The 27,292-nt window shown below is 42.5% G+C and overlaps 1 protein-coding gene across 1 annotated transcript in view; it reads left to right on the forward strand.

The window, feature by feature from the left end:
• The window catches only part of col2a1b (collagen, type II, alpha 1b), a 47,374-nt gene that overhangs the window by 18,061 nt on the left and 2,021 nt on the right, over positions 1-27,292 (forward strand). Inside the window, exons 20-51 of the mRNA XM_079482521.1 lie at positions 2,364-2,417; positions 2,741-2,848; positions 2,935-2,988; positions 5,702-5,800; positions 5,876-5,929; positions 6,098-6,196; positions 6,277-6,330; positions 10,108-10,161; positions 10,264-10,317; positions 10,457-10,510; positions 10,592-10,636; positions 10,723-10,821; positions 11,759-11,866; positions 12,185-12,238; positions 12,436-12,489; positions 12,574-12,627; positions 12,719-12,772; positions 17,442-17,549; positions 17,637-17,690; positions 17,769-17,822; positions 18,624-18,785; positions 19,030-19,137; positions 19,289-19,396; positions 19,526-19,579; positions 24,740-24,847; positions 25,031-25,084; positions 25,203-25,310; positions 25,571-25,624; positions 25,711-25,818; positions 25,892-26,180; positions 26,291-26,478; positions 26,568-26,810. Of these exons, the coding sequence (XP_079338647.1) occupies positions 2,364-2,417; positions 2,741-2,848; positions 2,935-2,988; positions 5,702-5,800; positions 5,876-5,929; positions 6,098-6,196; positions 6,277-6,330; positions 10,108-10,161; positions 10,264-10,317; positions 10,457-10,510; positions 10,592-10,636; positions 10,723-10,821; positions 11,759-11,866; positions 12,185-12,238; positions 12,436-12,489; positions 12,574-12,627; positions 12,719-12,772; positions 17,442-17,549; positions 17,637-17,690; positions 17,769-17,822; positions 18,624-18,785; positions 19,030-19,137; positions 19,289-19,396; positions 19,526-19,579; positions 24,740-24,847; positions 25,031-25,084; positions 25,203-25,310; positions 25,571-25,624; positions 25,711-25,818; positions 25,892-26,180; positions 26,291-26,478; positions 26,568-26,810 (2,952 nt within the window). The remainder of the gene's footprint in view (positions 1-2,363; positions 2,418-2,740; positions 2,849-2,934; positions 2,989-5,701; positions 5,801-5,875; positions 5,930-6,097; positions 6,197-6,276; positions 6,331-10,107; positions 10,162-10,263; positions 10,318-10,456; positions 10,511-10,591; positions 10,637-10,722; positions 10,822-11,758; positions 11,867-12,184; positions 12,239-12,435; positions 12,490-12,573; positions 12,628-12,718; positions 12,773-17,441; positions 17,550-17,636; positions 17,691-17,768; positions 17,823-18,623; positions 18,786-19,029; positions 19,138-19,288; positions 19,397-19,525; positions 19,580-24,739; positions 24,848-25,030; positions 25,085-25,202; positions 25,311-25,570; positions 25,625-25,710; positions 25,819-25,891; positions 26,181-26,290; positions 26,479-26,567; positions 26,811-27,292) is intronic.

The following is a 27,292-nucleotide window of genomic DNA, read 5'->3' on the forward strand; positions in this document are numbered from 1 at the left end:
TTCCCCGCCCCGAGGGCAGAGAGGGCGATAGAGTCAGCTAGATGGAAGCGCGCCAAAGGGGGCGCTCCAGGTCTTACTGAACTCCTTATGCGCCTCTGTAAAACTCGGCACTTGAGCCGACGGCTCGTGTCCGAGCGCGTGGCTGAGGAATAAGACGGCTTAGGACCATCTTCGGGGAACTGCTAAACCATCGAGACGGGGCGCGAGCGGTCCGCGAGCCGGCCGGCTGACAGATTAACGCTCACAATTATCCCCACATCACCCTCGCTGCTCGCCGTCGCTGACGGCAGGGCCGTAGCCGCTGCGATCACAGAACGGGAAGCAGACGAGGTGGTGGCTGGATCTTAAGAGAACACAGCCACCGTGACGCAACGTCTGAATAGCCATCCGCCCGCAGAATTCGGCAATTCGTAGAATGTCATCAGATGCGAAGGCTCTGAAGAACAAAAGGTGAATGAATGAGCCCGCCGGCTCCCCTTTTATACCCGGATATCTGGGGGCGGAGCCCGGCATGCAAATTTCATTCGCCAATTTCATTGGCCTTTTCAAAATAGTCAGAAGATGATAGGTTCTCAGGGGCGAACCCCATCTGTCGGTTCAACACAACGTCGAGAGACTGACAGAAAGGGAACTGTGAGTGCACCACTCATGCCGTACTGGTCTCAAAGAGCAGATATCCATGTAGCTGATGGAATTTTACTGAAAGGAGGATGAATTCTGATTCCACAACCCATGCAGAGGGAGATGATCAACAGACTTCATTAGGGTCATCAAGGAATGGCAAAGTGCATTGCAAGAGCACAGCAAGCTGTCTGGTGGCCTGGTGTAATAAGAGAAATAAGAGAGAGAGTGGAATGATGCGACATCTGCTGTCAGCATTCACAGCAGAAAACAGAGCAACTGATGACAACGCCTTTGCCAGCGAGACCCTGGCAGCGTGTTACAGCAGATATCTTTCAGTGGAAAGGAGGTCGTTACCTGGTCATGGTGGACTACTTCTCGAGATTAATTGAGGTTGCAAACTTTCCCAAACTCATAACGGTAACGACAGTGGAGAGGTTGAAGGTCATCTTTGCTAGGTTTGGAATTCCTGAAACCTTGGTGACAGATAATGGCCCACAGTTTGCATCTTGCAAGCGTTGCTTTGTGCCACGCAGCAAGCTGTCTCTATACTGTACACGCGTCATAGCAACCGTTTAAAATCATGCCTTAATCATTTAAAGGCATTTACATGGATAAGAGAGTGCTTGTATAGAAAATTGCGTTTAATATTTTTAAAAGCATTATTCTAAAAAGGTGATGCCATCCGGGAAAACCCATAATATGGTTAAATTGAACATATTAGAAACTTTGAATACATATAAAAAAAGACGGTTTCAAGCCCCTTCCATTTCAAAGTTTTTACAGCGTGGACATGAATTAACCAATACGATTGATTAATAAAAGTGTACAATCATAAATGAAAAAAGATATCTAAAAAAATACATTTCTTAGATATATTTGATCAAGGTGACGAGGATCACTCGTGTGGCTTTGTGTGAAACTCAAATGCAGTTAACGTTACAGGGTTTTTGACCAGCATATGTGCAAATGTGCTTTTTGTCCATCATCATTAAAATGCCGACATCACAGTTTTATTTGACAGTTTTCCTTTTGTAAAATACATTTGACCAAAATCTAATTAATAAAAGATGAAATGCTACTGTGTAAACGCTATAGCAGGCAAATACTAACGTTAGCCCTCCAGTCCCAAATGTCTCAGGCCTCAAATACATAAAAAAACATATCCAACCAGGTCACAACCTAATCCAACCTAATCACAAGCTCTTTTTAACCTTTTATTAGCTAAATTCTTGTAAAACAGGCATGTTAAAGATAAGTTAAGTTAAAGAACTATCAAACAACTCCTCTTAAATTATTGTATAATAATATTATCTCCGGGATTTACCTGAACAAAATTAAAATCACAACGAATACTTACAACCAATGTAAAATTGTCCTGTAGTGTCATAACACAGGTTATATGAACCAGGACTTTTTTCAGCTCGTTCAAATGCTTGGTTTTTCTTACTTGGATCATTTTGAGACCCCCTTGTTTGAGAAACACTGCAATAAAGGCAATAAAGGCATTGGACGAAAAAGAAAACATGCAGAGATGTCAACCTGAAATTATTTTAGAGCGAGAGAAAGATATCATCATTGTGATTGGATGATTTTGTGCTTTAGGGCGGGCCAATATAGGGTTGTTTTTATCATTCTTTGTGTCATCATGCTGAAATGTAATTTCATTCATTTTCGTGTTTGATTCTGACGTGAAGGGTTAAAACTTTCTGATGTTAATAGATGGTGTGTGTGTCCTGTAGGGTGATCCGGGTCTGGCTGGGTTCAAGGGTGAAGCAGGTCCTAAAGGAGAGTTTGTAAGTCATATTCTTTATTCATGACCACATGACAACAATTTAACATGAATATATCTGTGAAGATAATTCAGTTCAAATTTGACTAGACAGTATATACGTTAATGTTTAAAAGTACAGACTTCCACTTGAAAAAATGTTCATGATCTCCAGTCATTGATGAGTTTTTCTGACTTTCTACTTGTTCTGTGTCATACAGTAGGGGGCACTGTTACTCATCTTCTGAAAGAATTGACTGATCCTTAAACATGTGAATGCTCCATCTACAGTATGTTGTGATCATTGATATGAGTTAAATTAAACGATCTTCACTGTGGTTTGTTTAGGGTAATGTTGGGCCTCAAGGTTCCCTGGGTCCAGCTGGGGAGGAAGGTAAGCGAGGACCCAGAGGAGAGCCCGGCGGTCTCGGACCCATCGGACCATCTGGAGAGAGAGTAAGAGGACACTCCCTATGGAGCTGAACTGTGTGTGTGTTGTTGGCTAGATGAGGCAATTTGACATTCACTGTTGTTTTCTGCAGGGAGCTCCTGGTAACAGAGGTTTTCCTGGTCAAGACGGTTTGGCTGGTCCAAAGGTGAGATGTCTTTACAGTTGCTGAATGTTTATTTGGAGCACTTGTTCAGACACCTGGTGCCCGATCTCCCTTAGTTTGGTTTGTTTAGGGATATATGAACACAGTAGTCATGCTTAGATCCACAAAGAAAATAGCTCCAAGATGACCTGAACAAGGTGACACCAGCCCATATGAGAAGAAACCCTGGCGTGGATCCCTTGTGCTTTGAAAATTAATGAGTGAAGTAATGTACAGTGAACGTTTTGGGTTACTTGGCTGTAACCCTGTTCCCTGAAAAAGCGGGAACGAGATTGGGGCTTTAAATAACCTCGGCAGGTGACGTGGCTAATTACACCAGCACCTGCAGGTTATATATACGCGTTCCAACTTTGTCTGAAAGAACGTCCAGCATGTCTACAGTACGGCATTGAGGGCATAGCATCTCATTCCCGCTTTTTCAGGAAACAGTGTTACAGCCAAGTAACCCGAGAAGTTCCCTATCAAAAAGGTTTTCTGGGATCAGCTGTGGCCTAGTGGTTAGAGCGTTGGTCTTGTGATCAGAAGGTTGCTGGTTCTAATCTCAGTGCGAGCAGGTCATGGCTGAAGGCCCTTGAGCAAGGCACCTTACCCCTGATTGCTCTGCAGTAATGTGACACTGTATAAAACTACTTGTAAGTCGCATTTCTGCCAAATGAATAAATGTAAATGTAAATGTAGACTCCAGGACGCATGGACATCCAGACTATAAAATCTGACAAATGTGTGCGGAGAGCACACACAGCATCATAAAATTGCTGCAAGGGGACACTTGCTAAGGCCATAGAAGATGAAATCCCCCTTGTTGACCTCTTGTCCTAGAGGTAAAGCTTGACCGCGGGCCTCATTGGCCAGAGCAAAAGCATCCCTCACCCATTGTGACATGGTTTGCCTGGTAACATAACATAACATATGAAAAGCTGCTCCGCTTTACACCACTGGCTAGTGCGGTGGTCGTAAGTCCGAAGAGCACGTACTGGACACATTAGGTGTAATCTTTCCTGCTCCGATGTCGTGAATGACGGAGGGCAGAAGGCCTCAAGAACAACTGGATGCACGGTGGACAACGGAACTTTAGGCAGATAATTATTTTGAGGATGCAGTATAGCTATGAACATCCTAGGCGCAAACATTTTACAGGACGGCGAGGTCGAGAGCGCCTGCAAATCTCCAATTCTCTTAAGTGAAATTTTTAAAGGTCAGAGCCTGATAGGTGCTGACTCCATAGGTTAAAAAGGGGCGCTAACCAGACCCTCGAGGACTATTGCTAAATCCCATGACGGAACAGTCTGTCTAGAAGGAGGCATCAGCCATCTCGCTCCACGAATAAAGCGGGCTACTAAAGGGTGTTTTCCCACAGAAACCCCACCAATCAGTCCGTGGCAGGCCGAAACGGCGGCCAAATAAGCCCTGAGAGTACCTGGGCTTGTTCCTGAGGACAGTTTCTCTTTAGATTAGATTAGATTCAACTTTATTGTCATTACACATATACAAGTACAGTGTAACGAAATGTAGTTTAGGTCTAACCAGAAGTGCAATTAGCAAGTGCAGGATATACAGTTAGAATAAATACAGAATACAATATTGGGAAAATATTATACTCTTGCACAAACTCCAACACTGAAACGATCTGGCAGTGAATTGGGTCTGCATGGTGTACCATGCACCATCTGCCAAAGACGTTCCATCAAAGAGCGTAGCTAGAACTTAGAATAGTCTCTACTACTTCCGGTAAAAATATTTTGCCGTGTTTGACACGTGCTTCACAACCGGTCGAACAAAGACTGTTCTCCCATAGCGTTTGAAACGCAGCACCGAGAGTAGCTTTAGATAGGGAACACCTGCTGTTACCAAACATAATCACTGAAGAGAACATGAACATGAACAGAAAACACACAACAACTACAACTGATTTACAGTCATGCTCAAACTGATTTTGCCAAGTCAGCAAAGATTTTGCCAAACCCTAAATTATCCCTCAAATCTGAGTGAGATGATAGGTGAATAACATTGGTGCACAAGCCACTAACCTAAGTTGTAAGCTTAAACTTCACATGAACTGTAAATTCAAATCTGATTGGTTGATTGAAATGAAATGACAAAATCAAAGGGAGCCGGCAGCCACACAACCTTGGACTTGGATCCAATCCATAAAAGCAGATTGTGGGTTTGCCTCAACCCGATAGCACACATACTATATACAAGATACATTTAGTTTTTTATCTTTCCGCTGTATTAGAACTGGGCATTAGTATAGATTTCAATGTTTGGTTTGTATATGTGTACTGAAAAATGTATGTTTGTATGTGTCTACAGTTTGAAAGAAAGACATCATATTGTACAGCAAATCATAAAACAACTCACTGTATCTTACTGCGAATTAAATAATCTTTATTAATTTTTTCATCCCTTGTTTGCATTATTAAAATAACAGTTTCTTATATAGAATCAAATGTGACTCGCGGAGCGTCGCCGTCACAGTTATGGTATGGACAACAACTTGAAATGATAAGAGAGATTTAATAGATGTACCTTCAAACACTTGTGAACTATTGAAACTCACATTAACAGATAGTCAACCTGTTTATTTCTGCACATCACAAGATTGACCAGCGACCTGCGAATGTTTATGATGAAAACCCTGTAATGTGTTTATTTCAATTCAGTGTCAGTGTGCTGTTGTGTTGTTGTGTCACAGGGTGCTCCGGGTGAGCGTGGAGCTGCAGGAGGATCAGGTCCTAAAGGAGCCAGCGGTGACCCTGGACGGCCTGGAGAACCCGGTCTGCCCGGTGCCAGAGTAAATTTCTCATTCACACAAACATTTCCTCATTCACGCTATGTGTCAGACTCAATCACATGTGTGTATGTGTAGGGTCTGACGGGACGTCCCGGTGATGCTGGCCCACAGGGGAAAGTGGGTCCCTCTGTGAGTACACAGCATTGATGTTTTTATTCAGTCAGATTACACTACTGTTGTTTTCCTAAACCCAAACAGGGCAATTTAAATCTAAAAAAAAAGAGGTACATATGGTTGGAACACACTAACGGATGTGGACATTGTTTTTTTTCTCTGGTGTTTCTGTTGAGGATTTAGGGAGCTCCTGGTGAAGATGGCCGCCCCGGACCCCTTGGCCCTCAGGGTGCACGTGGTCAACCTGGAATCATGGGATTCCCCGGACCCAAGGGTGCAAATGTAAATATCAAATATTTGTGTTGTGTGTGGGTGGGTGAATATGAGTCGAACATGTCACATGAGGTGTTTCTTCTCTTTAGGGTGAGGCTGGGAAAGCGGGAGAGAAAGGACTTTCCGGAGCTCCTGGTTTACGTGTAAGTTACTCATCTCAACACATCTACAATGCTTGTCTTCAACAGACTCCCTACTTTAGTCCATAAAGTTAGTTAGTTGGTAATTATTGCGGGTTAAACTTTATTTTGATAGTGCACTTTAAACATTTGAATTTACAACAACTAACTCTCAATAGAGTACTAGTAGACTGTTAGTAAGGGTTTGTCAGGACCCAGGCTTGAACTCGGATCTCTGGTGTGAGAGTCTGCCTCTTCACCTTTTGAAACCCAAAAGGTGAAGCAGACACAGCAGATTTTAGAAGGCAATTTATATCCGAAAGGTCACAGGGCAACTTTGTTGTATCCAATACAACGGAGGGAAAATGCTTCAAAGTTCCAAAAAAAGGATAATGATAAATAAAAATAAAATAAGATACAATGAAGTCAAAAAGACTCAGTCAGAGTCCATCCACAAGGAAAGTCCAATATGTTCAGCTCGTACATCTATTGAAGTTGACTCACCAGAATAAATATGAGTAGGGCAAGGATGGGTCACACACACTCAAACACCAAGCACAAAACAAAGGAAACAAAGAGCTTAAATACAATCTGCATAAACAGGACACAGGTGAAACTGATGCCACTAATGAAACAGGTGAAGGTTAAATAAGCACTCAATGGGGCCACTAGTGGCCAAAAAGAGAACAATAGGTAAACCCTGACAGAACCCCCCCTCTAGGAACGACTCCCGGCTGGCAGAACGCTCTCCATAACCTTGAGGAGAACTGGGGGCCTCTGTCCGAAACCATGTCCTGGGGGATGCCGTAGATACGGAATACCTGGTTAATGACCAATTCAGCCGTTTCCTTAGCAGTGGGTAACTTGAGCAGGGGAATGAACCTGGCAGCCTTGGAGAATCAGTCGATTACCAAAATAACAGTATTGCCTTGAGATGGGGGAACACCAGTGACAAAATCCAGAGAAATGTGGGACCAGTGCCGACGAGGGATGGGCAGAGGATGGAGTAACCCCTGAGGACGGAGATGAGACGGCTTCCCTAGGTTGCATATTGGACATGCCTTAATAAAGGTGCTTACATCGATCTTGACTGTGGGCCACCAAAATCGCCTTTGAATAAACTCCAGGGTGTGACCAGTACCCGGATGACAAGTCAGGTGGGAAGAGTGCCCCCACTGAAGGACCTGTGACCGTGCCGCTTTGGGAACAAACAGACACTATTAGGCCCCCCTTCTGGACTGGGCTCAGCGGCCTGTGCTTTCCTCACAGTATCCTCAATTCCCCAACAAACTGGAGCTACAATCATGGTGTTGGGAATGATATGCATCTCAGTGTCACTTCGGGTGGGGAGGGTATGAACTCGGGACAGAGCATCCGGTTTGAGGTTCTTAGATCCAGGTCGATAGGAGAGGACAAACCTGAATCGATTGAAGAGGAATCATCGAGCGTGTCTGGCATTCAATCGTTTTGCCTGTTGGATGTATTCCAGGTTATTCTGGTCAGTAAGTACCTGGAAGATATGAGTCACCCCCTCAAGCCAGTGTCTCCACTCCTCCAATGCCATTTTGACTGCGAGAAGTTCCTGGTCCCCCACATCATAGTTCCTCTCTGCGGACGTGAGCCGATGGGAAAAGAAGGCGCAAGGGTGGAGTCTCTTGTCCTACATCTGAAGCATCCATTTCCACCACAAAGGTGGAAAGGTTGTCCAATTCAGGGAGAGTCAGGACGGGAGCAGAGATAATGTGTTGCTTGAGTTTCACAAAGGATGACTCGGCTCTTGCACTCAAGAGAAACTTTGTGTTGCCTCCCTTGGTAAGGGCAGAGAGAGGCGCTGCTACCGAGCTAAAGTTTTTAATGAACTTTCGATAAATCGCTGAACCTCTTTGAGGGATGTGGGCCTGGGCCTGGGCCAGTCCGCTACCACCTCAACCTTCTTAGGATCCATTCGGATGCGGCCAGGCTCCACAATGAATCCCAGAAACTGTACTCGGGAGGCATGAAATTCACATTTCTCTGGCTTAACATAGAGGTGGTTGTCCAAGAGACGTTTGAGTACTTTCCTAACATGCTCAATATGATCTTGGAGGGAAGCAGAGAAGATGAGGATGTCGTACAAATAGACAAACACAAAGAGGTTAAGCATGTCTCGGAGCACATCATTGATGAGAGCTTGAAATGTTGCCAGGGCGTTGGTTAGGCGGAAGGGCATCACTAAGTATTCGTAATGGCCAGTGGGTGTGTTAAAGGCAGTTTTCCACTCGTCCCCTTGTCTGATACGTACAAGATGTAATGCGTTACGTAGATCCAGTTTGGTGAAAAAAGATGCTCCTTGTAGTAGTTCAAACGCTGTAGCCATGAGAGGAAGAGGGTGCCGTTTGCGGACAGTGATGCTGTTGAGGCCTCGGTAGTCAATACATGGGCGTAATCCCCCACCTTTTTTGGCCACAAAGAAAAACCCGGCTCCTGCAGGTGATGTGGATGGACGAATGAGTCCTGCAGCTAGAGACTCTTGGATGTAGGTGCCCATGGCAGCCCGTTCCGGGGGGGACAACGAGAAGATCCGGCCTCTGGGAGGACATGAGCCTTTTAGTAGTTCAAACGCTGTAGCCATGACAGGAAGAGGGTACCGGTTGCGGACAGTGATGCTGTTGAGGCCTCGGTAGTCAATACATGGGTGTAATCCCCCACCTTTTTTGGCCACAAAGAAAAACCCGGCTCCTGCAGGTGATGTGGATGGACGAATGAGTCCTACAGCTAGAGACTCCTGGATGTAGGTGCCCATGGCAGCCTGTTCCGGGGGGAAAACGAGAAGATCCGGCCTCTGGGAGGACATAAGCCAGGGAGCAAATCAATACTGCAGTCATAGGAACGGTGGGGAGGTTAGGTGGAGGCCTTCTTGCTAAGCACCGCTTTGAGATCATGATAGCACTTAGGGACTCGGGACACATCAATGGATTCTTGAATCTCGGGAGAAGGGTCAGGGGAACTCGAGAATATACACGTAGCATGACAGGTATCTTAGCTTTGTATACTGTGCTAGGCTTTAATGGACTAGATTGATGCACTTATGTATTTTGTTGCCTATGTTGTTATAATTGCTTCCTCATCTGTAAGTCGCTTTGGATAAAGGCGTCTGCTAAATGACTTAATGTAAATGTAGGTAGGGCCCTATTGACGGATAGACCCCACAGACCAGTCAATGTGAGGATTGTGGTAATGAAGCCAGGGGTAACCAAGGATAAGGGGAAACTCTGGAGACTGGATAAGGTGGAATCCTATCATCTCTTGATGCGGGGAAATGGAAAGTCGAAGTGGAATGGTCAACCATGTGACAAGACCTGGTCCTAGAGGTTTCCCATCCAGGCCAGTGACTTCCAAGGGTGTGCTGAGAGAGTCGGTGGGAAAATTGTTCTCCTTAGCCCAGGAGCTGTCCATAAAGTTCCCTGCTGCGCCAGAGTCAACCAAGGCTTGGAGAGGTAGGTGTTGATTGCCACAGGAGATGGTGACCAGCAGGAGACGATTCTGGGGATCATGGATCAATTTGAGTAGATTACATTTCAAAAAATGCCGAAGAGGAAATGCCCTTGAAATGGGAGTTTCAACTAACAATGACCACAATTGCTATTTTAAAAATGCAGCACAGGACGGGTAAATGATATCTGTGTGGGGCTGAAACTAGGTAAAACACTTGCGCCGCATTGCGCTGGGTGTACGATAGTCAGATTGACAATGCAAAATACAGAGAATGGCAGGATTTTATACTCACCAGAGCTTTAGTTTCATTTCACTCTCTCACTGTAGGGTCTGCCTGGTAAAGATGGCGAGACAGGCGCTGCAGGACCTCCTGGACCAGCTGTAAGTGTCCCTCACACTATTTGTTTTACATCAGCTGCGTGCTCGTTATATGAATGTTTGAGATGCAATTAAGAGTCTCAACACAAGGCTTCATTATCTCAGGGCTCTGCAGGAGAACGAGGAGAACAGGGTCAGCCTGGACCTTCCGGCTTCCAGGTGAGTGTACTAGGACCAATCATTTACCATCTGATATATTTTCTCATTGACAGGGCTGTAGTGCTTTTTTGTTGTTTTGTCATTATCATATATAATTTTGTCATATCAAACAATCATCGATACTGATGTATTGTAATAGGGGCTGCCTGGCCCCCCCGGTCCCCCTGGTGAAGGAGGTAAACCTGGTGATCAGGTGAGTTTTTAAAAGACTAAGAACATCTTGACTTGATCAATGGTTTATACAGTGCTGAACGTGATATGTTTGCTTATTCAGGGTGTTCCAGGAGAAGCTGGTGCTGCTGGGGCCACAGGACCTCGAGTGAGTCACCAATCTTTCTTCCCTGGTTTGTAAGCAGTCATTTCATTCATGTGATAAAGCTTCTCACACACTCTCACTCGTCTCAGGGTGAGCGTGGGTTCCCAGGAGAGAGAGGAGGTGCAGGACCAGCAGGCCTCCAAGGGCCCCGCGGGCTTCCCGGTACACCTGGATCTGATGGAGCAAAGGTCAGAGAATTACATGATTTTGTTCTTGTTAAAAGGGCATTAAAACAAAGCTGAATGCATTAGTCTGCCTTAATCAACAGTGAACAGTTGAGAAGCACACAGGCCAATATCATGCAGAGTTCTCACGCACTCACTCTTTCACTCACTGACTCACTTACTTGATCACTGACTCGCTCACTCGATCACTCACTCTCTCTCACTCACTCACTCACTCATTCACTCACTCACTTGATCACTCACTCACTCACTCACTCACTCATTTGTTCACTTACTCACTCATTTACTGGATCACTCACTCACTCACTTGATCACTCACTTACTCTCTCACTCACTCGTTCACTCACTAACTCCATCACTCACTTGATCACTCACTCACTCACTTGATCACTCACTCTCTCTCTCTCTCTCTCTCTCTCTCTCTGTCTCTCTCTCACTTGTTCACTCACTAACTCCATCACTCACTCACTTACTTGATCACTTACTCACTTGTTCACTCCATTACTCACTCATTCATTCACTTGATCACTCACTCATTTACTCACTCGTTCACTCACTCTCTCTAACTCCATCACTCACTCACTTTATCACTTAGTCAATCAATCAATCAATCCCTCACTCACTCACTCACTCACTCACTCACTCACTCACTCACTCACTTGATCACTCACCCACTTGATCAATCACTCGATCACTGAATCGATCACTCACTCACTCCATCACCCACTCATTTGATCACTCACTCTCTCTCACTCTCTCAATCACTCACTTACTCACATGATCACTCACTCTCTCTCTCATCAATGATTCACTCACTTGATCACTCACTCATTCACTCCATCACTCACTCTCTCACTCACATTATCACTCACTCTCTTGATCACTCACTCACTTGTTTATTGATTGACTTATCCATTCATTGACTTAACATGATTTATAGGGTGGTGTTGGTCCTGCTGGTCTTCCGGGTGCTCAGGGGCCACCGGGTCTGCAGGGAATGCCTGGAGAGAGAGGAACACCCGGTGTGTCTGGACCGAAGGGTGACAGAGTAAGTGTGAAACAAAACTCACAGCTGTTATTGCAGTAATTTTATGATTAAGACATTCAGCTCTGGCTCCAAACATCAAGAAATTTAACATTCTAACACTACCGTACAGTACACAAATTTAATGCGTTTGTACTTGTGCATACTGAATGAAGAATAAGATTTTCACTTCATCATCACTTTATAATGTATTGCTCTAAATAGCACTCATAGGATGATGTGTGTACAGAGTATACTTCAGAGTATACAGATTATATTCAAGGAGTGGAAAGCATGTTCTTTCTATGAAATATGTGAGATTCATGTGTCTGTGTCTCACAGGGAGACAATGGTGAGAAAGGACCTGAGGGAGCTCCTGGAAAAGATGGTGCAAGAGTAAGAAGATTCATCATGTCCTCCAGTAATATCCCCTTTGTGTTTGAGACCCGAGTGAAATGACTGTAACACACAGACCACAGAAAACGTATTTCTATTGATGTGTTTCTAGCCAGCAATAATACACAGTGTGTTTATAATCTTTTTACATTGGATACTCTGAACTCATGGTGACACACTGCTCGCTGTCTTTACAGGGTTTAACCGGTCCTCTTGGTCCTCCTGGTCCCGCTGGACCCAACGGTGAGAAGGTACTCAGGTTCAGCGTTTATGCTCTCTTTTATGTAATGATGTTGTGTGATGTCATTGGTAATTATTGCTCTTTGATTGGTCAGGGTGAATCTGGACCTGTGGGACCCTCTGGAGCTGCCGGTAGCCGCGGAGGTCCTGTACGTGTCTCGTAATATCACTGTCATCAATACTGTACATACTGTAGTGATGATCGTGACTAAACTTTACACAGCATGTGTTTTTTCACAGGGTGACAGAGGAGAGACCGGTCCTCCTGGTCCTGCTGGTTTTGCTGGTCCACCTGTAAGTGTCATATTTGATTCACAGTGTTGTTACACTCATGTGAACATCTACCAGAACAAAACTTTCTGTTCAGCTAATTCTGTAAATAAAGGGTAATGGTGATGAAACATAAACCTTACATAAAATACCTAAAATACCGAAAATATTTGAAAAAGCATATTTTCTAATGTGACCCCTGCTGGCCAAGTCACAATGAACAAATTTTTAAAAGTTTTAAATGTATTGTTATTTTCACATTCTCTATTAAAAAACCTTTGTTTGAATCTGAAAAAATAAATTACAGGGCTAAACTTTTGAAGTCTACAGAGTCAGCGAAATCAAATTTGAGAGAAATCAAGTTAATTCAAGATTTTTGAAAGTTCCTAAACAAAATCACAACAAGCATATATTAAAATCACAGAATTATTGTAAAGACAGGTGTTTTAGGTACTGTAATTCTGTTTATATGTGTACTGTATATTAATATCACACGTTGTCTGAGAGCTTTGTGTACACACTTCGGATGTGACTGTCAACAAGTCCCGCACTTGATTTTTCAATTCTCATTAAATGAGCATTGGGCTTGCTAGATGAGGGCTAACAGTAATGTACTGGTTTTTAAGAAAATCTCACATTCGAAGAAAATCTCATCTTTGACTGTATGTCAAAATTATACAGTGTGCATTCTGACTCATTATGCTATTTCACAAGTCGCAAATGTATTTTCTAAAACAAGTTGAAATTGACAATGCTGTTTTGAAAGAAAAGATGCCTCAGTCATAGGCACAAACTGTACAAAGGGAATCAGAAAAAAAGTTGAACAATAGATGACAGGTTAGAGCTTTTCCTGTTGGCAGTGGCGGTTTTAGGCACGGACGAACCGGGCAGTCGCCCGGGGCGTCATTTTTTCATGTCACGTGGGGGGCGGCACTGGCACGAGCAGTAAAAAAAACTCTGGGCCGCCGCAAATCGGTTATCTATTATCTATTCATTCATTGTGTGGGGAATTGGCAAATTGGCGCCCCTGCATGCTGAAAAGATAAAGGTATGCAACTATAATGTTCTCTCAGTGTTATGATTACTGTATCCATGTTGTCATCTAAAGTTTTTCAGTGTGAAGAGACGCTGCAGTGTTTAGTCTAGTCGTTAGAGCGCCCGACTCTCATTCGGACAGACGCCGGTTCGAGGCCCGCGCAGGGCAGGTAGAACTTATACAACAAATTTGGTTTTAAGTCAACAAACAGATCTAATTTCACCATAATATTGTGCTTTGCAACAAAACTGTTACTAGTTCAGTTATTATTATTTATTTCCATCAGTTGGGTTAACGTAAGGTCCCGTAATGAGCAAACAGAATTTTCCAATCTGTAGCTAGTTTCTAAGACGAACATAACCTTTGCTATTTATTTGCTACATCACACATGTCATGAATATGAAGGTTTTATGCATGTTTATGACAACTGTCATTAAGTGTCATTCGCTCAATTATGACATTTTTAATGCAAATATTGTTTGTTTGAGTTCTTTGTTGACAACTTTACATTAACCAATACATCTTAACCTGTCATAATTGTCATAAAAACATGACATAGCAGATTAATAATTGAATGTAACTGGTGTTTCGGCATCTAACCATATTGCCTTAGAGACACTTCTGTACGCGTCACAGTTGTTTTATTTGACAGAACAAACATTTTACTTGTACGGTCAACAGAAAGTTGGCCATCCCATCGCTCACCCCCTACCAACCACGACAAACAATATAACACACCGGATATAAAGGAAACGGAAATGAACACAACAAAACACGTGATTACAAATAACCAATAAGAAGATAAATGAATTAAGGCCACTACAGCTGGGTTAACTGTCATATTGGTTTTGACATTGGCTGTCATGAGGCCATTATAACTGTCATGAATCTTTTTTTGACCACTTTTTTTCCAGTGGTACAAATTGAATGTCAGTAAAATATCATTAAGTGTTAATACTCTGTCAAATTGTTTTATAACAATGTCATGTATACTTTTCTTGACCTCAACTACAGTGGTACAATTACATTTTAATGACAAATTCAATTTGTACCACTGTAGTTTAGGTCAAGAAAATGACATAATGACATAATTTAGTTTTTTCGAGGGGGGGGGGCGCTCAAAGATGTTCTTGCCCGGGGTGCAATTCAATGTAGAACCGCCACTGCCTGTTGGGTAAGTGATGCCGAGTTCACACTGCATGATGTTGGCCCCGATTTTCAGTCGCCGAGATGTTTGGAAAAATCACAGACAAATTTTCGAAACCGATGCTTGTTCACTCGAGTGACGTTCACGCATTGTGAATTATCAATGATGCGATCTGAGAGAGTGGGTCAGCCCCGAAATCCAATCTGGCACCTTATTTGGCAGAACCTGCTCCTCAGGCGCTGTCATGAAACTGCTCCGAGACTTAGAGGGGAGATCCACTTGCAGCTTTATTGGTGGGTAATCCAAAGGCGTAATCCAGATAACGGGCAAGGGTCATACACAGGTAGGCAGTTCAAACAAACAAACAAAACAGGCAGGGACCAGAGGCAAAAGCGTAAACGGAAAGCAAGGCAAGAAATACAAAAACCAGAAAACCATAAACCAGGGAAACGCTCAGAAATGCAGTATAGAACAAACAAGATTTCGCAGTGAGTGAATAAGTGCACATGGTATATATAGAGTGAATGTGAATGATATGCAGGTGTGTGTGAAATTAGTGCTGATGAGTCCGGGTAGTGAGTTATGGGAAATGTAGTCTGTGAATGAATGATAAGTCTGATGTGGAGTGCCCTCTGGTGGTTTTCAAGGGCAATCCAGCTGGTGACCGTTACAGGCGCTAATTTAAAATGTCAGTACTGACCTGTTGCGAGCATAATTTCATTAAAAACCACGTATAATAATTATAATGGCAATAACAATTTTATTTTGATAATGAACAGGCTGTCAAGTTTGAGATTCTGGAATATTGTGTGTGGACGTAAAGTACCGGCACAATCGCTTGAGCAGAAACTTTAAAAAACTCATTTCACTGACATGAGGTGCTGGTGGTAATATTACACAACACATGATGTCACATCCACCAGCCCAAAGGAAAATAAATCAGCACAGTAAACAACATAAGATGGGCCTTCTTAATGTCTTAATAATGTTTAGGTTAATAACTAAAAACATTACTATTTAAGGTCTTTGGGATTATCTGATCCATGTCAAGTCAAGTCAAGTCAGCTTTATTTATATAGCGCTTTTGACCAATTTCATTGTTATAAAGCAGATTTACAAGAAAACATTGACTATAAGCAAAACATATAAGGTTCATATAAGGTTATGCAAGTCAAAAAACAGGTCAAATATCAGACAGAATATAAATTCCTATATGCAGTGTTCATTAAATAACACTATACAATTTTATCAGCCACCCCGGCCAGGCAAACAGTGCAAAACAGTATCCAAACGGTGGCGAGGAACCCAAAACTCAATTGGAGGAGATAAAAACCTCAGAGGGAAACCAGGCCTAACCAGGGGATTCCAGTTCCCCTCTGGCAAAAGCTGCAGCCTCTGCACAAGCTCGACAGTGCTTGCACAACAAGGCAAAATAAAAAACAATTAGATTTAAGATTATCATTAATATTTTGTAGCATCACCACGTCTTTGTCCAGCTCTATCATCACAGGATTTGTCAGGTCTGGGCATGGACTGTGTCCTGCCCGCTCTGGTAACCTTGGACTGCGTCCTGCCCGCTCTAGTAACCTCGGAACAATGAGACAAGACTGGCTGAGAGTAGAGTTCTGTTCTGCACTCTTTGATGCAACAAATGCATCAGTTGTTATTGGACGTGTCCCTGGTTCCGGTTGATCTAACTAGTGCAGCCTAAACCTTCTGAATATATATATTTTGATAGTGTAGTGTATGCAAGATTAAAAAGATGCGTCTTTAGTCTATATTTAAACTGACAGTGTATCTGCCTCCCGGACAGTGCAGGTAAGACTGTTCCAAAGTTTAGGTGCTAGATAGGAAAAGGATCTGCCACCTGCACTTGATTTTGAAATTCTAGGTAATACCAACTGACCTGATGCCTGAGAGCGTAGTGCACGTGATGGACTGTAATACGTGAGAAGTTCACTTAAGTAGTGAGGAGCTAAACCATGCAGGGCTTTATAGGCAATAAGCAAGATTTTAAAGTTTATGCAATGCTTTATAGGTAACCAGTGCAAGGTTGACAGAACCGGGCTAATATGCTCATACTTTTTTGTACGCGTAAGAACTCGAGCTGCCGCATTTTGGACCAGTTGGAGTTTTTGTAATAGGCCTGCAGGGCAACCACCTAATAGTGCATTACAGTAATCTAGTCTTGATGTCATAAAGGCATGTATAAGCTTCTCTGCATCTGATGGTGACAGCATATGACGTAGTATAGATACAGTATATTTTTTTTAAATGGAAAAACGCGACTTGTTTCTCAAAAGACAGAGTACTATCGAATTAAACGTGAAGATTCTTTGCTGAAGATGAGGATTTTATGGAACATCCATCAATAGTTTACCAATTGTGTTGAATTGAACTCAATGTAATCTTTTTGATGAGCATTTTTTGTTGTTTCCTTTTCAGAAATCTCACTTGGCACATGATTCACTAATGCACAAGAGCTGAACATGTGTTGTTTGTGTGTGTAGGGTGCAGATGGACAGCCTGGTGTTAAAGGTGAACAGGGTGAGGGTGGACAGAAGGGTGACGCTGGTGCTCCTGGCCCTCAGGGACCCTCTGGAGCTCCAGGTCCCCAGGTAACCCGACTGAGGGTTCAACACACTGCTCTTGTTTGATTGTGTGGCGTCAGCTTGTGTTTCTTCACACTGTTGATGTGATTATAGGGACCAACTGGTGTTTCTGGACCAAAGGGGGCTCGTGGAGCTCAAGGACCTCCTGTGAGTACAAATGAAAGCTTGATTTATTTGTTTATTGTTACAGATGATGACAGTAATGATTTTTGTTTGTTTGTGTAGGGTGCTACAGGTTTCCCTGGCGCTGCGGGTAGAGTTGGACCACCGGGTCCCAATGTAAGTCACTTGTTCTCTTTCAGTCCGTTTCACTTGCAATACAATGAACAACATATGACATCATTTGAGCTGTCTGGTGAACTTATAAACACATTGATGATTCCACTGTAAAACCTCACACACGGCACTTCTTTATAGTTCCCATCACAGCTGAGATCTTTCAATGATTTCTCCTAGGGGTGTAACAATATTCAAACCAAAAAAAACGTGATCCACCACCCATGGTATGATCCGCTGTTTTTTGCCAAACCACAAAGGCACATTAAAGGATTTATAATACAACTGTAACTTAAATTGAAGACTGGTTTTATTCCGAAACAGTCTTTTTATCTTTCTTTTATGCTTGTGTTGCATGTGAGAGGGTTAAGGAGCTTTAAAAGAGAAACCTCTGAGCAATACCACTTTTATCTGGCTTGATATTATTATTCAAGTCAAGAAAACTTTATTTATATGGCGCTTTTTTACAATTTCCATTGTTACAAGGCAGCTGTTAAAGAAAACATTGCCTATAAGCTAAATTCATATACTGTATTTTTGTGTTTTGCTGTGCAGTGCAGTGTTTTCAGGGCTTGCTTCACTTTATAATGTCAAGAAAAGTCAGCTTTATTTATATAGCGCTTTGTACACTCTCACATCTCATCATATGTAAAATGTTCATTTTATAGTGATTCTTGGAAAGTTCCTATCATCAATACATTTTGTAAAGCAGTTATAAATTGCTCTAAATCCAAAAATCTTCCCCATATGGATATGAAAAGTAGTTTTGTTGATTATGGTTATATTTGTGTGTGTTTTTTTTAGGGTAACCCAGGTCCCGCTGGTTCTGCTGGTCCTCCAGGAAAAGATGGACCTAAGGGTGTGCGTGGTGATGGCGGTCCTCCTGGAAGACCGGGTGATGCTGGTTTACGTGGAATGGCTGGTCCCACAGGCGAGAAGGGTGACTCTGGGGAAGATGGTCCACCTGTACGTACATTAAACACACTGCTGACTTTTGTGTGTGGCAGTACATTTGTTGTACCTTGCTGGAAACAGTTAGAAAGGGAAGCGTTTTAATCTGTTTGATCAATTTCCAAGATTAAACTCGATCTTACTCAGCCTCTTATAAAACACACAGAGAAAGAATATTGTCAGATGAATTAAGAATAAACCCTACAGATGTTATATGAGGATTTGATATCAACATGGTGGTGGTTCTGTCCTCTCTCAGGGTCCAGACGGTCCATCGGGTCCAGCAGGTCTGGCTGGACAGCGTGGTATCGTTGGACTTCCAGGACAGCGCGGTGAAAGAGGTTTTCCTGGTTTACCTGGACCTTCTGTGAGTTCCCACGCTCATGTGTACTTTTTATGATAGCCTGGAGATGTGGAAGATATTTTCCAGCTTTTCAGTGTAAAGAGAATGACAGACACGTTGATGAAATGAACACATCTGTCTTTCACGTTGAGAATGATATTGATCTGTTTGAAAGGGGGAACCCGGCAAACAAGGGGCTCCTGGTGGACCTGGAGACCGCGGACCTCCCGGACCTGTAGGATCTCCTGGACTCACGGGACCTGCTGGAGAACCTGGTAGAGAGGTCAGTTACACACAAACCTCATGTCAGAATAATACTTGATTTTCTCTAATTATGTAATAAAATTATCATCATATCATCAGGTATGCTGTGCTTTTGAAATGGAGGTGACTGTTCTCTGTTTTTTGGTAGGGAAATCCAGGATCTGATGGTCCTCCAGGCCGAGATGGTGCTCCAGGAATAAAGGTGGGGAACATAGTGCACATGTTACCTGCACAATGACAGTTTTTATGTTTTGTCATAGTTGTTAAAAGTTTTTTTTGTTTGTCTTGAAACTGTCCATTGATCTTCAGAAAAATTATCCAGGTCTTCCAGAATCTTAGATTTTTCAGCATTTCTGTATATTTGACTCATGTCCAACAGTTACTACATGTAACTAAATTTGATTTATATAGTGTTTTTCACACTGTTTCATTGTTACAAAGTAGCTTTACTTGAAGAAATGGAAAAACAAACTAAATTTAGAATTAGTATTAAAATAGCAAGCGTCTATCTTTGCTCTTGGTTGTTGACAGAGATTGCCTAAATTGGAGCTGGGATGATCAGTTTAATAAACAGGATCTCGCAGAAGGATGGCAGATGAACTCCACAAGTTCTTGCATGAGGATGGCATGTGATGATCAACTGGTGCTTGTGTAATGTGTAGTTTCCTCTGGAAAGGAATCCCAATGGTCAGTCAGTCCGCAGGCTCTCACAGGAGGTTGACACCAGGTGGTCCAACTTGAGCCGGCATTATCTGTGGTTACTTCGGGCTGGGTATCCTGAGGTAGGGGAGACAGCTGCTGTTTATATACTTAAAAACAAGAGATAGTACTGGTATGCATCATATCTATGCTTGGCTGAAAAGATGTGTTTTTAATTTAGATTTAAATTGGGAAAGTGTGTCTGTCCCTCCAATAGTGTCGGGAAGGCTATTCCAGAGTTTAGGTGCTACATATGAGAAAGCTCGACCCCTTTTGGTGGATTTAGTTTTTCTAGGTAGTCCAGAGTTTTGTTATCGTAGAAGTGTGATAGAAGCTTTGTTAGATAAGCAGGACAGATACCTTTAGTGGAGGAAGCGCATACGTTCGGGACGATCAAGTCTCTGATGATCACAGCATTGGACTCTGTCTTGCAAAGGGTGGCAAAGCGGTTCTTGGTCGGGATCTCGAACACCGGAGGCGGCACTGGAGAAGAAGTCATCACTTTGGTCCTGGTGTGGGTGTGCTGCTGGTGCTGGAGTGAAGTTAATTTGGGCTGTCCGCATTCTCAGAGCCTGGGCTCTGTGCAGAGAAACAAACGGGGTAGAAGGGAGTATTAAGATTGTACTGAAAACTCACCGCAGGCTTGTTACCAGGATGTTTCCTGCACAGTTCGTGCTCTCGAAGCCATGCCTACTTCTCTAATATATCCTGAATTAAGCTTCTCTACAGCCTGTATTTCTGACTGCACCGACTGTAGCTGTAATGTGTCCTGGACATAAAACATAATTTTAAACTCAATTCAAATTTATTTAAATAGCAATTTTAAGAACAAACATTCATCAAACACAAAAACACACACAGAACACAGACCCGCACACACAAGTATTCAAATATTAAACGGACTATAAATGCCTAAATGTAATAATAAATAAATTAAGCAGAATGTTATATTTAAAGTTATATTAATAAATACAAAAACTTTAAAGGTGCCATTCCCCATGATGCCAATTTTCAAACTTTAGTTAGTGTGTAATGTTGCTGTTTGAGCATTAAATATACCAGCCAAATGATGAAGCTCAAAGGTCAATGTCAAGCGAGACATTGTCTTTAACAGAATTCACTTTTCAAGGACTACAGAGAACGGCTGGAATCAGACTACAGCCCTTTACTTCCCAGGTACAAGATGTCACTATTCTGAGTTTTTGAACAACTTCTGCGCAAAGGAATACGGCAAAAAAGGGTCAAGGCCTTCCTTAGAAAAAAAGGAAGAGCCACTGGAGTAGTGTTTGGGTATCAGAGATTGTAAATGTTCTGTTATTAGTGACGATATAACTGGTTCTGAAGATGTTCCCCAGGACTCTCTCCTCTCGCACTTGCAACGTAGACTGGTAAGTGGACTTGGATGAGCAAAGCTTGAGGTTGGTGGAGCAGAGTCCCCCAGGGTCATGATGGCCAGGACACGGTCCTCCGGGACGGTGGCCAGCAGGTCTCGGCTGGCTTGAGGGAGTCGGTGAGGGAACCATTAAAAAGCAACTTGAGTTCTGCCTCACCAAAGTCAGTCTCCGGGGCTGCCACCACAAAGTCACAGGTAAAATCCTAAATCCCGAGATTCCCCTGACGGAGCCCAAAAAGCAGATGATCGAGAACTTTCCATACTGTCTGCTGGGTTCTGTAGCTGGCTGTTTGGTTCTGTCAGGACTGTTCATGGAAAGAGATCCCAAATGCAGGCAGCAGTTCACGAATAAACTTAAACTTTATTACTCAAAACAAAAGCCCATGATGGGGAGTAAAACCAGATCAACACAAATACGGAAGCGTAAACAAAATAATTCCCACGAAAAGGCAAAAACAAGAGGACAGGATCAAAACTTAACACTCACAAGACTTTGATAGGACTAGGGCATCAAGACAAGGTGATAAATCCAACATGGCAAGGTACTAAGCACACGCATGGCAGGGCAACAAAGCAAAACGAACAGGAAACATAGGGTATAACATAGGTAAGCAAATCGAGAGAGCAGGATCGTGACAATATGATGTAGTTTAAAAACGCGTTTTTCAGGTGTTGGCGACATGGCTTTCAATGACAGAGGACTATCGAATAAAACGTCAAGATTCTTTGCTGACGACGAGGGTTTTATGGAACATCCGTCAATAATTAAGCAGTATTCTTGGTAGTTACGTATGGCGGTTTTCGGTCCAATAAGTAACACTTCAGTTCAAAGAAAGTTGCTACTCGTCCAGTATTTTTATATCGACTATGCATTCCACTATTCGATGGAATTGATGTGTTGCATTAGGCTAGCCTCTGGTTGCATTGTTATATTTCTTTTATATTTATATTTTTATTTGTAAAGTAGATTCATAGATGAATCACTGCTACGCTGATATTGCTGACAATTAATTTTTTTGTTAATTTAGCTACTGTGACAATCAAGAGACTCATACACAACTATTACAATAGATAGAAACATTCAGGGATACTTATGAAGGCAACACACTTATTTAAAGTCAAGGGGGTGTAAACCTCTGAAAATGTTTTTGGTGTAAATTGTTATTAATTTGTTTATATATATTTTTCCATTTAGTAATGTCTTTCAGCAGCTTTAAAATACATATAAGCTTATCAGGAAATTACACAAAAAGCCTTTTTTACAGGTTTACAACCACCTGACCTTAAATTAATTGTGTATGTTTTGAAGATCAGTGGACAGTTTAATGACTCAGGACAAATAAGAAACCCTTAATAAACTATGACAAAACCTAATAACTGTCATTGATTGTACAGGTAACATCATACAGTAGGCCTATTAAGAATCAGGGGGTTGTAAACTTTTAACCTGGGCTAATTCTTAGATATTCTAATATTATATTTTATGTAAACTTCATGTTAACACTTCTTTCATAAAATAACTTAAACCTAAATTATACATAAACCTTTAAGGAATTTTCAAAATTCCTCTTATTTTCCCATATTTTAAGCATTTTCCAGATTCTGCAAGGGGGATGTAAACCTTGATGTAACTTTTGGGTTACAGTAGACGAAAAAAAAATTCACTTGACTAAACCTAAATGTGACAAGTTACACTACCAGACACGTTAAACAAATTGTTTATTTATTTCAATTCATATAAATTCAATATATCAATTGTTATGTTACTAGTCACTAGCCAGACCGATAAACAAGCATGTTGAAAAAACATAATATATTATGGTTAGTATATTTAAATGTATATGTAATGTAAATGTAGGTATGTTTTGAAGCATGGCAGCTGGTTTGAGCTGGTCTATAGTTGGTCATGGGCTGGTCCTGGGCTGGTTATAAGGTGGCCCTTGGTTAGGACGAGCACATGGCAAACATTTATTTCATCATTATGTTTAATGATTGCTGCTTCATGTCAGTTCGACAAACCCCAAATGGTTTCATATTCATGAGATTTATTTTCTCAGGCAGCCATCATATCATATCATCATTTCATTATTCCACATATTAACTTCGGCTAAAGTGTTGTTACATTTTCTTCTCAAAAGCAAACAAACATGTTACATTTATATCCACCTTGGCAATTCCACTATCACTCCCTACAAATCAGCCAGGAACTTCTGAGTCATATTTGATGAACAGCTGTCCTTCAATTATCACATTGTAAAGACAACTTGATCCTGTCGATATGCCATATTCAACATTCGAAAGGTCAGACCCTACCTCACTGAGCATGCGGCACAACTCCTTGTCCGGGCCCTGGTCATCTCAAGGTTGGACTACTGCAATGCTCTCCTTGCTGTGTTTTTTTTGCAAAGGCTATCAAACCACTTCAGCTGGTTCAAAACGCAGCAGCAAGCCTCATCTTCCAACAGCCCAAAAGGGCTCATGTAACACCCCTTTTCATCGCTCTCCACTGGCTACTGGTTGAAGCTTGAATCAGGTTCAAGTCACTGATGCTTGCCTACAGGACTATCACTGGATCTGCACCGGCATACTTTCACACCCTACTACACTCCTACACCCCATCAAGAACCCTGCGTTCAGCAAACAAGCGGCGCCTTGTAATGATAATTTTTGATAGTCTTATTTAATTAACTCTGCATATAGGAAGATATTGTGTGTCTGATATTTGACCTGTGTTTTGACTTCCATAACCTTTTATGCTTTAGTTATAGTCAATGTTTTCTTGTACAGCTGCTTTGTAACAATGAAAATTGTAAAAAGCGCTATATAAAATAAATAAATAAATAAATAATGCCTTCTCATAAGGGCATTAAATCGCTTTCCCGCTCATTCTCCTTCACAACTCCTTCCTGGTGGAACATTCTTCCTATCGCGGTCAACCACATCTCTCACAAACTTCAAAAAACTACTTAAAACACACCTCTTCTGTGAATACTTGACAGACAAATGAAGAAAAAAAAGTACAATAACCTTCTTCTCTCAACAGGTAGTGTTCTAGCTTTTGTTGAAACTAGTAACTTTGTATTAGCACCAAATGTACTATTGCTCTTTTATGACATATCACTTATTGCTCCCCGAACTCTTTGTAAGTCATGACTAAATGTAAATGTAAATCTGTACAGAGGAGAAATGTTAGCTATGATTTATTTCAAATGTCTTTCACACCATGGTATATGCAGCAGCTGAACTCAAAATAAACTCTGTTTTGTTCAGGGGGATAGAGGTGAAACCGGTCCAGTGGGCTCTCCTGGCGCTCCCGGTGGTCCTGGTGCACCTGGTCCGGTTGGACCTACTGGTAAACAGGGGGACAGAGGAGAGGCCGTAAGTACTTCTCACCTGTTGCCATGTGAAATAAAACAAAAGATCCACATTATCCAAAATGTCAATGTAAAAAAAGAAGGAAGACCACGTCAAAATCAAGTCTCTTTACCTTTGTTGTCTGAAAATGTACATCGCAAAAATGGGAAAGGTCACTTTTTTACACTAATGACCTTTTACATGCAGGGACCAAAAGGACCCGCTGGACCTCATGGACCTGCAGGATCTAGAGGAATGCCGGTGAGTACTACTGTACTATTCTACCAGCCTTTCTAATCCGGAAAAGGTCACTTTTTCTTTCTGAAAAAAGTTTGGAGATTTAGTGTGCAGTTGCTGTGCTTATGTGCATCTATCACAGGGACCACAAGGGCCTAGGGGAGATAAGGGAGAGGCTGGTGACACTGGTGATAGAGGACAGAAAGGACACAGAGGATTCACCGGTCTTCAGGGTCTGCCAGGGCCTCCTGTAAGTTGTTGTGTTTTTGTAACACATGAACCAAGTGGGCTTGAATTGAATTTGACACTGAAAACTTTCACCTGTTCAAAAAATGTAAGGGATCTGAATATGCAGACCTTTTAAATTGATACCTTTGTTGTTTCTGTGATGTCATGCGTACCACACCATGTGACCAGTAGTCTCCAGCTACTGACATGTAAAAATGCTTTGTTTTGAGTTGATTTGTCGCTGTTTTTGTTATCACAATGGCATTTTTTGGGCACACATAGGGTCAGCCTGGTGACCAGGGTGCTACTGGACCTGCGGGACCTGCCGGAGCAAGAGTATGTACCCGAGCGTCTATAAAGATTAACGCGTAATATTTCCACCATTGACTTTGCTTGAGACTTTTCTCTACGACTCTCTTCAGGGTCCCCCAGGTCCTGTCGGTCCATCTGGAAAAGAGGGAGCAAATGGTTCGCCTGGACCTATCGGACCCCCTGGACCACGGGGTCGTTCTGGCGAGAATGGGCCAGCCGTGAGTACATTATCATGATCAGAAGGAAATGTTAAGAGACTTGACAAGATTACATTCATTCTTTTTTCCTCAGGGTCCCCCTGGAAACCCCGGACCCCCCGGTCCTCCTGGCTCACCAGGGCCTGGCATCGACATGTCTGCATTTGCTGGTCTGTCTCAACCTGAGAAAGGCCCAGATCCCTTGAGGTACATGAGGGCAGACCAAGCGGCAGAAGGAACTCCACAGCATGACGCAGAGGTAGATGCTACTCTGAAATCCCTGAACAACCAGATGGAGAACATCCGCAGCCCTGACGGTACTAAGAAGAACCCTGCCCGCACCTGCAGAGATCTCAAACTCTGTCATCCTGATTGGAAGAGTGGTGAGTTAGTTTGTGTCGCGTCAAGGCACAGGGCACATTCGGTCGACAGCCCAAACGTATAGAGTGCATATATTCAGAACGCCGTAATTAATCTTTTTTTTTCATTGTAGGTGAGTATTGGATTGATCCTAACCAGGGATGCACGGTTGATGCTATCAAGGTGTTTTGCAACATGGAGACGGGTGAAACCTGTGTTTATCCAAAGCCCTCAAACATACCACGCAAGAACTGGTGGAGCAGCAAGGGTAAAGAGCGAAAACATGTGTGGTTCGCAGAAGCCATGAATGGTGGATTCCACGTAAGTCCTTCTTTTGCTGCTCTCGGTGAAAACCATCTTGCCAAAATGGGATTTTCACCTTTGCTTCTCTAAACTTCTGACTACCACAGTTCAGCTATGGAGATGGCAATCTGGCACCGAATACAGCAAGTATTCAGATGACCTTCCTGAGACTTTTGTCCACAGAGGCTTCGCAGAACCTCACGTACCACTGCAAGAACAGCATCGCCTACATGGACGAGGCCAATGGCAACCTGAAGAAGGCTCTGCTTCTGCAGGGCTCCAATGATGTGGAGATCAGAGCTGAGGGCAACAGCCGCTTCACGTACACTGTTCTCCAGGACGACTGCACGGTGAGAAAACAAACAAATCATCCAGACACTTCAATGATTCACAATTCACAGAACTGTTTTCAGGTGATGCAGCAACAGGCCAGTATTTGTGCGTGTGTGCTCTCTTCAGTCAGTGAGCATTTTAAACGTTCTTTCCTCTCATACAGTATGTGCAGCTTTCATTGTAACAAAATGAATGTCATGACAACACTTTTGACAACAATGCAGATGTGTGAAATGGCATTATTTCACTTTTGCAACCAAAGAGAATCTGAGAGATTACATGTGAGAGAATCTACACACGTCAAAAGATCTAACATAATTCAATTGAATGAAATTGAAACCAACATGAGCAGAAGGGTGTGAATCTTCACTGATCTCTCAATTGGGTTACGATTATCACATCAATAATTCAATTTGATATCCCAAGTGTTGCTTGTTATTTATATATAAAATAACATTAGCAAGAGTTAATAAATGCTGAAAACCGTGTTAGTTCATAT

Source organism: Barbatula barbatula (assembly GCF_947034865.1).
Source record: "Barbatula barbatula genome assembly, chromosome: 20".
Lineage (NCBI taxonomy): Eukaryota > Metazoa > Chordata > Actinopteri > Cypriniformes > Nemacheilidae > Barbatula > Barbatula barbatula.